Source organism: Trichosurus vulpecula, chromosome 8 (assembly GCF_011100635.1).
Source record: "Trichosurus vulpecula isolate mTriVul1 chromosome 8, mTriVul1.pri, whole genome shotgun sequence".
NCBI classification, from domain to species: domain Eukaryota; kingdom Metazoa; phylum Chordata; class Mammalia; order Diprotodontia; family Phalangeridae; genus Trichosurus; species Trichosurus vulpecula.
Window position 1 is genome coordinate 167,901,021 of NC_050580.1, and position 12,646 is coordinate 167,913,666.

The following is a 12,646-nucleotide window of genomic DNA, read 5'->3' on the forward strand; positions in this document are numbered from 1 at the left end:
CGAGTATCTTTTTATCCGGATAATTACCAACCTGCAAGATCATAGAGTTCGGTATCAGAGGCACTAGCCAAAGCTTCTTCCAGTTCTGGGTCAAGAGTCACTTTTTCCTCCTTATGAGTTTCTGTTAGCTTTTCCTTGGGGATAAAGATCCTTCCTTTGAAACAAACAAAGAAACATGATTGAGAATGACTGTTTTATTGACAAAGGGAACCGACTGAGTTGGAGGATGTAGCCTTGACAGCCATATGCTGAAATCACCACTCTATGTGTCCAAGTGGGATTTCCCTACTAGCTAGAAAGCGGTCAAGATCCTTAGTCCACAAGTCATCAGAAGGGCATTTGTAGTGAGGCAAAATGCTGATGTGGGGAGAGAAGGAAATCTTGCTGGTCTCTCTGTCCCTCCTAGATATGGGGCAACTAGAGCACCAAAAAAATATAGGGGGCCGATGGGTTATTTTCTATTTAAAATGTTATTTTGTTAAGATCAAGCTGAGGAAGTAAAGAATTGGGGAACTCATCAGGAATCCCTCTAGAAGGATGAAATCTAGGATTCATCATAGTAAAGAAAGGTTCATTTATTCCTGTGATTTCCCTCCCTCCCTCCCTCCCTTCTTTCCTTCCTTCCTTCTTCCTTCCTTCCTTGCTTCCTTTCTTCCTTCCTTCCTTCTTTCCTTCCTTCTTTTCTTCCTTCCTTCCTTCTTCCTTCCTTTTTTTTTCTTTCTTTTTTACTTTCATACTGTAAATGAGTGTTTGAGGGTTTTTTTTTTTTTGAGACTGTCTCTATCTTCTTTTCTCCTTTCATACTATTTCACTTGGTAATCTCATCAGCTCCCATGGATTCAATTATCATATCTATGCTAAAGATTCTCAGACATACTTATTCAGCCCCAGCCTTTCTCCAGTCTTGAATCTCCAGTGGCCTACTGGACATCTCAAAATTGATGTCCTGCAGACAGCTTAAACTCAACACATCTATCATCTTTTCCCCAAACCCTGCTGCCTTCTAAACTTCTCTATTACTGTCAAGGTTACCACCTAGTCACCCAGGCTTGCAAATTGGGCATCATCCTTGACTCATCATTCACCTCTCTCACCTCCCATATCCAATCTGTTGCCCAAGCTTGTCAACTTTACCTTCTTAACACTTTTTGAATATACCCCCTCTTCTCTCTTCTGACACTGCCACCACCCCATTACAGACCCTCATCACCTTACTCCTGGACCATTGCTATAGTCTGCTGGTTGGTTTCCCTGATACAAGTCTTTCTCCCACTCCAGTCCATCCTTCACTCACAGTTTGTCAAAGTGATCTTCATAAAGCATAGGACTGGGGCAGCTAGGTGGTGCAGTGAGTAGAGCACTAGCCCTGGAGTCAGGAGGACCTGAGTTCAAATCCAGCCTCAGACACCTGGCACACTTACTGGCTGTGTGACCTTGGGCAAGTCACTTAACCCCAATTGCCCTGCCTTCCCCCCTCAAAAAAAATAAACCATAGGACTTACTATGTCACACCCCACCCCCACTCAATAAACTCCAGTAGTTTTGATCATATCACATCTCTCCTTAAGACATAGCAGTATTCCTCAATGATCACCATTGATCTATATATAGCAAGACTAACATTTTTATATCTGGATTCAAATCCCTTTACCAGTAGCCCCAAAGTACCCCTTACATTATTCCCCAGCCTGATTTCTTTGTTTTTCTTGGCAGACTTTCACTTTTATTCCTTATAACACCTGACTTCTACCTTAGACACCTCTCTCAAATTATGCTCCATGCTTGGAAAACCTTTCTACTCATGCCCTTCTCCCCAGCTCCCCCATTCCACCCAGCTTTCTCTGTCACTCAGGTAGCTCCTAAAATTCCAATTCCTCTCCAAAGTTTTTCAGAATGGATCTGAAATGAAGCAATTCCCTGATGTATTTTATTAAAACCTTTCCCTTTGATATGTCTCCTGAGATTTTACTGTAGATGTGAAATCTTTTTTCCCCTTTCCCAATTAAGTAAGTCACAGCTACTATGGAAACCAACCAATCTTTCCATGGTAATCTCTGGTTATCTGCTCAGTTCTTCACTTCTACTTAATTTTCTTAACAAAATGCCATTCTAAATATTGCTCAAGCCATCAGTCAGCGTGTGAACAATTCCGAGCAATTAAAGTCAGAAGACAGCTACAGCTACAGGCATGATGGTGGGTGCTCTAATTTAAGCCAGCCTAGAAGCCTAGATGTCAGTGTCTTGGCAGACTATAAGATGCTACAGAAGCTTACAGACTCCTCTAGCTGCAAGGCTATTAAGTACTTTCTCAGAGGAATACTCTTGGCTCCAGTCATTCTGCGGCTAAAGAACTTCCACAGGCTGCTCTCAGCTCTGGGTGTGTGGGTGGGGAGATGTATTAGGGCTAGAAATAAGGACTCACAGGCAGGCAAGCTTTTCACCTGTTGGTTTAGCGTTCATCTGGAGAGATGTATACATACTGTTGACATGTGAACCAACCTCTAATGTCACTAACTTTAGTAGGTCTGTCCCTTAGGGCTGGCTGCAGAGGGCTTAACGTGAAACAGACATAAAGGAGAAAAGGCTTTATGGGAATTCTCTGGCACAGAGCTAAGAGCCAGCATAAGCCTGAGTGACATAGATCAGAAAGCATGGAACCTTCTTCCACACACCACATTTATATTTTTCTGAAATCTCAGAACTCTAAGATTCTGAGGTATGCCGGAGGATGGCTCAAATCAAAGAGCTGAATATTAAATTTTTCAATGTGAACACTTATACCTTGGACATCAACAAATGCTACAAAATCAGGGCCTGATTGTTTGGAATTTAAAACATGACGGAGAAAGTGTTAATAATGCAGATTAAATTTAGAATCATGTCGGAGAGCTGGTTGTTAAACATTTACCAGCACACTATTGCTTAGGATTCTTTTCTGAAATACCTCTTTTATGTTGTCATCTGCGGGCATTCAATTCCTTTAAGTGAACTTCCTGTCAGCAGTAAGCCTCAGTGAGAAGCTACATGGGGTAATGGGTAAAGCAGGAGTCTCTGAGTCAGAAAGACGTCCCATCACTGACATATACTGGCTGTGTGGCTGTGGGTAAGTCCTCTAACCTCCCAGCACTCCCAGCTAACTCTCTAAGACTATAAAATGCAAAACAAGTCACAGCAATTCGTTAGTGCAAAGAATTAAACCTATCAATTAAATCACAAGTCTGGTCCAAAAAGAAGAAACAGAAAAAGGAGGGGGGAAAATCTACCATCAAGAGTCCATTTTTATACCCAGTGAGCAAATAAAGAAAAGTGGGCTTTTCCTACCCTCCTCTCTTTTAGGTCATCTCCCATTCTTGGCCTGATTGAGTAAGGCAGTAACCAGCTGGTCCCAGGATGCACTGGCTGGCCATTCAAACCTAATTTAGGCCTGGACCTTACCTTTCTTTTCACCAGTGAAGGGTACAAAGTCTTCCCTGTCTTTGTGTTCCAGTGCTTCTTTTTCCAAATATGAAAGGAGGTGCTCCCGATCAAAGGGGCCTGTGGCTGCTTTCTGCGTCTGGTCTTTCTGCCGGAAACCTGCTGGTAGGAGTGCGCTCTGCCAAATAATAGGTTTGGTCAGGTGTCAATGACAAGATAGTTCGTCTGCCTGAGGTTTCATTTGCTATCTCCGTCCCCATTTACTAGCATATCAGGTAAGCACAGGATTTCTGTCCAGTTAACTAAGGTTCTGTTCTCTCCTTAGCAAATGGAGGAGGAGAAGATCTGGTCCCCCTGGCAATCACCATGTGCCCTATTGAAGCTTACTATGGGATAGTGCAGGGAGCTTGTCTAAAGGACCCTAAAGGCTTATTTATGGCAACTGGTGTTATAACAGGATCTTTGTCCCAACCTCCTTAAACAGTAGGAGCAGGTGGTCCATCAAGAATGCTAGGAGATTATTCCAATAGCTCCACCCCATAGAAAGGCAGCTGGGCAACTCCTGGTGGTCTCTCTCACATCATGGCATAAAGGGGAGACTCCCCACTGATACAGGAGAACTTCAAATGCTTTCTGCCTATCTACCTTCCAGAAACCTTCCAGAGTACTGTAGGTCGGGATGACAGCTAAAACTCAGGTCTGACCATGTCATTCACCTTCCCCAAATATTCCCTCCAGTGGCTCCTAATTGTTTCTAAGACAAAGTGCAAACTTGTCATTTCGGCTCTTAGAGCCCTTCATAACCCAACTCCATGCAAGGTTTCCAGGCTTGGGACACCTTACTCCTCCTCCTTCATGCCAAATTGATGACTTGGTATTAATCATACAAACATTCTGTTTCCTACCTCCACAACTTTGCACAGGTGATTATCCTCCATGCCCGGAATTCATTCTGTCTTTACCGCCTGGCTTCCTGAAAATCTTGGCTCGCATGTCCTCTCCTACATGAGGCCTTCCCTTGATTCACTCAGTTGTTAGTTCCCCTCTGCCCCTACTTATTTTGTTAATATATTTACTTATATGCATATATGCTGCTTCCCCTGATAGAATATATGTTTCTTTAGGGCAGAAGCTGTTTCCTTTGTCTCTATATCCCTTTCACCGAGCACTGTGCCTGTTTGTTGATTGATTGACAGCTGAGTTTCCTGAATTTTTAAGTTGCAGGAGCAGTTCAAGGTTTTCTGTAACTCTCTTGTGGTCTGGTGGTGTGGCACCTGGAGCCTTTCAAAACCTCCTTCCATAGGTCAGGGCTCAAATTTGGAACCCTGGAGTGCTCCCATAGCCATTAAAGACAGACATTCAGAGCTGCAGAAGAAAATAAGCATACCCTCATTTCATTTCTCCGTTATCTGCCTTTGGTCAGATGTGGATATTTGTTGCTGTTGTTCAGTTGTGTCCAACTGTTTGTGACCCCATTTGGGGTTTTTTGGTAAAAATATAGGAGTAGTTTGCCATTTCCTTCTTTTCACAGATGAGGAAATGGAGACAAACAGGGTAAAGTGACTTACCCAGGGTCACACAGCTGGCAAATGTCTGAGGCCAGATTTGAATTCGGGAAGATGAGTCTTCTTGACTCCAGGGGAGGCACTCTGTCTACTGTACCACCTAGCTGCCCCCTGTGGATATTAGGTACATTTAATGTAGGCTGTCCAACCTCATTGTGGAAGCTAATATATGTTCAGTTAATCAGGGAATTTGAGAACCAGAAGGAATAGCTTGCCCAAAACTCTGTTTACTCTGTTTCTGGCATGAGTTTATTATAAATTTTAGTTAAAGATTTTCTTGCAAAGTAATTTTGCATTTCTGGTAGTATTTCCTACTCCTACCCATCGTTCTAAAAACTGACAGAAGGAATAGTGAGACCATATCTCCTTAACCTTAGAAAGGCCTTTGCCACATGCTGTGTTGTGGTTTTTGTTTTTATTAGTTTTTCTTTTTTGCTTTTTTTTAAGTTAGAGAGGTAGAAACAATACCCTCATTTTACAGATGAAGAAATGGATTCCTCCAGAGGTTAAGGGATTTTCCCACAGTCACACAGAAAGGGCCGAGCGCCAAGTCTCCTGACTCCAAGTTCATCACCTAATCACATGCTACTTCACTCAACACTCTTTATTAAAAAAAATAAAATCCATCTACTGGAAAAGTAAATGCAGCAGTCAAAGTATCAGTTGTGTTACAATAATTTATAAAGCATCTTAGACTATAACAAAATCATCAGTCTAGATCCATCTAGTTATAAAATTGTGCCAGTTAAATCAGGGACTATTTTAAAGTCTGCCTTTCCACTATTTAAGAGAGGCTTTACTGAATAAAATTAAGAATGTCAAGATTTTAAGGGGAATATTTGAGCCATCTAACAGAATAAGCTTCTAAAGAATCTTCAGAAGTTACCCATTTTCTATATCATTCTACAATTAATGATTGCCTCATCTAATAAGGCATCATTCTTGGCTAATTCCAGTATCTTGTCTATGGACCTCTCTGCAAGGCAGTTCTTTGTTACCTAGTTTAAATTGTTTTATGTACTTGAAAGTAACAAAATGTTAAAATTTATTAAATATGTCTTGCTATTTGGCCTAACCATTCCCAATTTGGTCCAAATTAGCGAGGTGTTTGTGTTTACACTTTATGGGATACCAACAACTATAGCTTCCATATCCTTAAATTAGCCATACATCAAAAGTGGGCTCTGTTAGAGGCATAGAAAGCCCTCCAGACTCCTCTGGTCCAAAAACCCCCCACAGTTCAGAGTTGTCATGGGGTTGCATAAAAGTATACCCTTGGAATGCTGCCCTGGGTTGAATTCAGGACTCTAGAAAAGTTATCTCTACCAGAGGAATGGAGAAATTAAGTGACTTTCTAATATCACAGAACTATTCGGGAGGAGACTCACGCTTGAAATTTGGAGCCACAGACCTTGTAGTTGCCTCAGTCATGAAGGCAACTTAATTACATGGTTCTCCCAGTAACCACTGTGCTCCATTTCCCCCTCACTCACCTCAGGATCTAGGTCATCGAGAACATTTTCCAACTGCTTTAGTTCCTCTTCTGAGAGTTTACCAAGAAGTTCATCTTCATCGATGTTCTTGTATTTCTCCAGTTCTTTTTGGAAAGGCAGGGCCATGGCTTCTTGTTCAGGGTCCGGACACTTACATAGGCCACCTTTCTGATCTTCAAAAGCCTATTAATGAGAAAGAAACAAAAAAATGTCCCACCAGCATTGGTAAATCAGGCCTCCAAGTAGTGCTAAGTTACAGTGGTGTTCTAGTTGACTTTTGTTGTTCTGTTGTGTCCTACTCTTCATGACCCCACTTGGGGTTTTCTTGGCAAAGATACAGTAGTAATTTGTCATTTCCTTCTCCAGTTCATTTTCCAGATGATGAAACTGAGGCAAACGGGGTGAAGTGACTTACTCAGAGCCATCCAGCTTGTTGCTGCTGTTTGTTCTTTATTCTGGAAGAAGACTATGTCATCAGGGAGGTGGTGCTATGACATGCAAGTGAACTGGATTTAAGTGAGGGAGGGCCATACAAAGTCACCAGCTTCACTCTCTCCTCCAAGGCCATCTGGTCCAGGGGCAAGATAAAGATCAGGGGGACTGCAGATGGTCCTGGATGTAGTAGGAGACCTTGGCCTTTTTAAGCTAAGATATTTAACAGGTCTCAGTTTGACTAAGACCATGTCCAATCAATGATTAAGACTAGGTAAGAAATGAGGCAGAGAATGACCTCTTTTACCTAGTCAAAAAAAAAAATAATAATTTGGGAGGTGAAGACCCTCAGGTCTTCTGGCCAAAACAGAAACAAATGCTATTTACATTCACTCTGAGCCAATCAATGGCCAAACAATGACCAAGTAGGGCGTGGCCTGGGACCTATTGTTGACCAACCAATGAGAGTCAGAGTCATTTGGGTTGGAGGCATGGTCTTTAAGGAAGAAATCTAGCCAGTAAACCCCAAGATGTTTTGTGAGGCTTCAGGGATTAAAATTTATATTCCTTTGGGCAGAGCACCTGAAGGTAAGGATATGATACCCTATGTGGACAGAGGGAAGAGAAGGGAAAGAAAGAAAGAGAAGAAGAAAGAGAGGAAAAAAAAAAAAGAAGGAAAAAGAAAGGCCAGTTCTAGCTGGGTCCCCAGTGGAGCAGCTCCCATTACTACTCACAGAGGTTATTGTTTGTTCTACATTCTCAAAGAGGACCATGACATCAGGGAGGTGATGTCATGACATACAAGTGAATTGGATTTAAGTGAGGGAGGGCTGTGCAAAGTTACCAGCCTCACTTTCTCCTCCTGAGCCATCTGGGTCCAGTTGCAAGATATAGATCAGGATGACTGGAGATGGCCCTAGACACAGTAAGTATCTGAGGCATGAATCTTTCTGACTTCAGGCTCTATCCACTGTGCCACCTAGCTGCCCTAGTAGAGTCCACTTATTGGAATTGTTCTAGAAAACAATGATCTGATTCCATTAGCTGAGACTGTAAGTTCTTTGAGGGCAGAGATTGGCCCATGATTTCATTTTTTGTCTCCTCCAAGGTCCACAGAGTGCCCTGTAAAAGGAGATACTTAAAACATGACTGCAGAATTTGTTGTTGCACTTATTCTTGGGGAATACTGACTCATAATTTAAAACCACTTAAAGAACAGTGAAGCAATTTAAATATTGTCAAAATAAGCCTGTATTATCATTCAAGAAGGGAATGATAAAAAAAAGGATGAAAAATAGGATTCATTAAGGATGATGGGTTAGGAGAACCTCAATGGGGGATATAGGAGATAAGGTAGAACAGGATGACATGAGAATGAGGAAAACAGTAAAGAAAGAATGTAGGAGAAGAGAAGAGGACCTAAGAATTTTATAAGTAATTGCTAAATTTCTCTGCAAAGCACTCTCCAAGCAAGCTGTTATATTACAGGTTCTGGCGTCTAAAAGAAAAGCTGTTCTTCTGACATCAGTATCTCAGCTAAATTGCCTCCCTTGACTATTGAAATCACCTTGGGTATGCCTGTGGTTAGCAGCAAAGTATCCAAGAATAGAGGTGAGATAAAGGAAAATAAAGTAACAGAAAGAAACACAGGTATACCCTTTTATCTGAAGACCCAATATTCGAAGATCTCAACTTACCAAATAGAAACAGGACCTGGAAGGGCATTTAAAGATTATCTAATCCAACTCTTTTATCTTACAGATAAATCAAGAAGTAATTATTTCATCTAAAGAGAATATAAATCTTTGTGCCATAGAAGTATTCACTTGTTGTTGAAAAATATTACTGCATTTAAAAAATTCCACATACATGAAACTTTTCAGGAATATATCCAGTGTGTAAACTCTGAGCCACTTAAAGTATGTAGTCTAGGAATTACTAGGTTTAACTTCCCTAGAGTTGGATTGCAATGGCAGCTGTTGTGTTATAATGCCCACCACTGGGCATATGATGGATAAGATTTGTTTCTCCAGGCAGAACATGCAGGACACATGAACATCATTCAGCTTTCCTCTTTGATATATTTTGTGTCTAAGCTCTGGACACATCACAGGACCTGACCTCAGAGCCACATATAAACACCTAGACGAACAAATATACTATGGGAGCCCTGGCTGCTTTTCCCAAGGCCAAGGCCATACAAGACACTAAGAAAAGTAGGAAGAAATGCTAGACCAACCCAGCTGAATATCTGGAAACACCCTAGAGCCTTACCTTGCTTTTAATGCTGTACTCTCTCCCACACCTAACTGTGAACCTCACAAAAGATGGATGACTTAACAATCGTACACCAGCATTGATACCCACCTAAGCACTTGCTTTAATACTTTCCCTTCGTGAAACCAGACATGGTTCAAGCCTTTAGAACTCATTTCCTGGTTGGTCCTGACCCCCTCCCACCCTAGAAGCTAACAATATAAATCTTTGCCTCTCTTATTTAAATGAGATACTTTACTAATTTAAGAAAGATAATTCAGTTGAACTAATAAAACACACACAATATAGCAAAGCTAAATAAATATTCAGATTGTAAGTTTAAAGGTTAGAGGCAGCTAGATGACTCAGTGAATAGAGCACTGGGCCTTGGAGTCAGGAAAAACCTGACATGTGTGACCTCATACATGTACTAGTTGTATGACCCTAGACAAGTCATATAACATCTGTTTGTCTTAACTCTTGCATAAGGAAATGGCAAATCATTCCAGAATTGAAATGACTGAATAAATAATTTTCAGGGAGTTTTTAAAGGACAGCTAGGTGTGGCAGTGGGCTTAGAATCAGAAAGACTCATCTTCATAAGTTCAAATCCAGCCTCAGACACTCTCTAGCTATGTGACTGTGGGAAGTCACCTAACCCTGTATGCCTCAGAGTTTCAACAATCCGGCTAGCAGCTGCTATGGGGGTGTAAAACCAACAACAACCAGCTCACAGAACACTGCGAGCCCAGGTTCTTTTCATCTGCTTTACTAAGGAAAGCAACGTTAAGGGGCTAACAATCTTACTTTAATCCAGCATACAAATATCATTCACTTAGCTCAGGGGAAAATACAGCACCCTAAACTTCAGAGCAGATACTAACAAATTACAAACATCAACAGACAGACCTTGTCTGATTCAAATACCAATTCATAGTTACCAGAGTTTAACCAAGTCTGAACATTCGGGCAAGCTGGAGGGCTCTTAACTACAGCTGCCCAGAGTCTCTACAGAGTTTCCACATCAGCGTGCCACCAAAAGTGAGAGCCCTAAGCAAATAGCTCTGTCCTCCCTTTTTATACAGTTTCAGAGTCATCAAACATCATCTGAGCGACCAGAACTTAGGCTCCTATGATTGGCTCTGGTGTTAGCACCTCTCTTCATTGGCCCCACCTGGAGCCCCACCTTAGTTACCAATTCACACCCACATAGGCTTAGCATCTAGTAGATAGGGGTTTGGGCCTGGAGCTTAGCACCTAAGACACTGAATTAATCAAAAGAAACAAAAGCCAAACTCTTCAAGGATCCCCAATACACTTGGTTCCTCTTCTGTAAAATGTTCTAGAGTAGGAAATAACAAACCACCCTATCACCTTTGCCAAGAAAACCCCAAATGGGGTCATGAAAAGTTGGAGAAGACTGAAAAAACATGGAACAATAAAAGCATGCTGGATTTAGAGTCAGATGGCCTATGCTAAAATCCCAGCTGGGATACTCATTACCTGGGGAAATTTGCTTAATCTCTCTGGGGCCTCTGTTTCTTCATTGGTAAAATAAAGAGGTTGGGGGTTGATTCAAGGTCTCTTGCAGCTCCAAATTCTATGATTCTGTCATTCTTAAGAGATGGCGCACATAAGCCTGGTGGATTTTAAGTCAGCAAGCAATAAACTTTTCTGGGACTATCAAGAATTTATGCCACTTATATTCAATAAGCTTAGTGCGATAATCTTCATGAGCCATGGAATACGTTTCTCTTTCTTTCTCCTCCTTTACCTGCTCTATATCCTCCTTACTTTCTCTCTCCTCCATACCTCCCTCCCTCTCTCCTAAACTCCCTTCCAATCCCCATATAACTTTCACTTACTATATAGAAAAAGTCATCTAGAAAGTGACCATCATAAGCATGTGAAACTATTTAGCTGATATGCAGACTTCAGAGGGACAAAAATATTCCCATCCCTTTGGTGAAAAATTAATCCCTCTCCTCTACCTGTACAATTGATCCTACCTCCTATAGGCCTTGCTCCAGTGGTCATCCCTCTCTCTTACACATCTTCAATCTCTGTGATCACTGTCTGTTTCCCATCTGCCTAAAAATATTCTCAAATTTGTCCATTTTTTGGAAAAGCGTTCCTTTTACCTTTCAGTCCCACCCAATGACTCTATATCTCCAGCTGTAATTTCTCTTCAGTGCTTCAGTCATAGGTCTCCAGCAGCTTTCGTGTTATCTCCAGTGTCTTGCACATAAACTGAGGCTTTATAAACATATGTTGCATTGAATACCTTTAAATTCAGTCGCTACCCCAGCTCAGGTACTCATCACTACTCATCTAAACTCTTATAGGAGTCTTCTAGTTGGTCTCTCTGTGTCAGGTCTCTCCCTGCTCCAATCGATCTTCCATATAGCTACTAATGTACTTTTTTTCCTCAAGTAAAGGTTCCCCCACCAACTTCATAAACTCCAATGATGCTCTATAACTCCAGCATAAAGCAAAAAATCTCTGTCATTCGAAGCCCTTTATAACTTGGCCCCTTCCAATCCATCCACTCTTCTTACACATTATATGTCTCCATCTGCTTCTACTATATAGGCCTATTTGCTATTCCTCACACATGATATTTGATCTCCTGTATCAGTGCCCTTGTACTTGGGCTGTCCCCCAAGCCTAGCATACTCTCCTTCTTCACTTCTAACTCTTAGAATCCTCCAGTGCCACCTTCTGTTTCCTGATACTCCCTTCTACAAATCCTTCCCATCTGTTATCTTCCATCCACTTTGTATGTACCTATTCGTGTACAACTCTACCCCATAAGAACATAAGCTCCTTGAGGGCAGGGACCTGTTTCTGCTTTTTCTTTGTATTCCCAGCCCTTAGTACAGTACCTAGCCAAGTACTTAATAAATGTTTGTTGATAAACAGATTCAGCATGGCCAAGCTCATTTCACCGGAGTCCTTCTACCTCACCAATCATATCCAATCAGTTAAGCCATCCTGTGGATTATATTTCTACAGCTTTTGATTCTACTCCCTACTATCTATTCCCATAGCCATCACCCTAGTTTAGGTAGGCCTTTGTTGCCACTTGTTGATATAATAGCTTCCTTACAGGCCTTCTCGACTCCATCCCACATACTGGTATCAGACTAATCTTTCTTAGATATAAGTTAGTCATGCCATTCCTTTATTCAAAAATCTTTAGTGTTTTCTGCACTGGCTAACAAGTAGAGGTCTAAAGCTTTTCGGTGTGTTGTTCAGGGCCCTCCCATAATCTGGTACCACCTTACCTTTTTAGCTTTACGTCATGTTATTCACTTCCCCAAACTCTGTGCTGGAGTCAAAATGGACTACTTGAGTCCTCTCATTCTCCCCTCCCTGCACAATACATATTGTCTTCTCAGTCTTCTATGTCTTTGTTCACACTGCTTTTTATTCCTAGAATGCTTTTCCTTACCTGTCTTTACATACAGAATTCCTTAACTGTTC

General features: G+C 41.5%; 1 protein-coding gene across 1 annotated transcript in view; it reads right to left on the reverse strand.

The window, feature by feature from the left end:
• TMOD2 (tropomodulin 2) overlaps nucleotides 1-12,646 on the reverse strand; it is a 53,029-nt gene that overhangs the window by 33,490 nt on the left and 6,893 nt on the right. The window contains exons 2-4 of the mRNA XM_036735108.1: nucleotides 6,473-6,655; nucleotides 3,436-3,592; nucleotides 32-154 (exon numbers count right to left, since the gene is read on the reverse strand). Of these exons, the coding sequence (XP_036591003.1) occupies nucleotides 32-154; nucleotides 3,436-3,592; nucleotides 6,473-6,598 (406 nt within the window). The 5' untranslated portion in view covers nucleotides 6,599-6,655. The remainder of the gene's footprint in view (nucleotides 1-31; nucleotides 155-3,435; nucleotides 3,593-6,472; nucleotides 6,656-12,646) is intronic.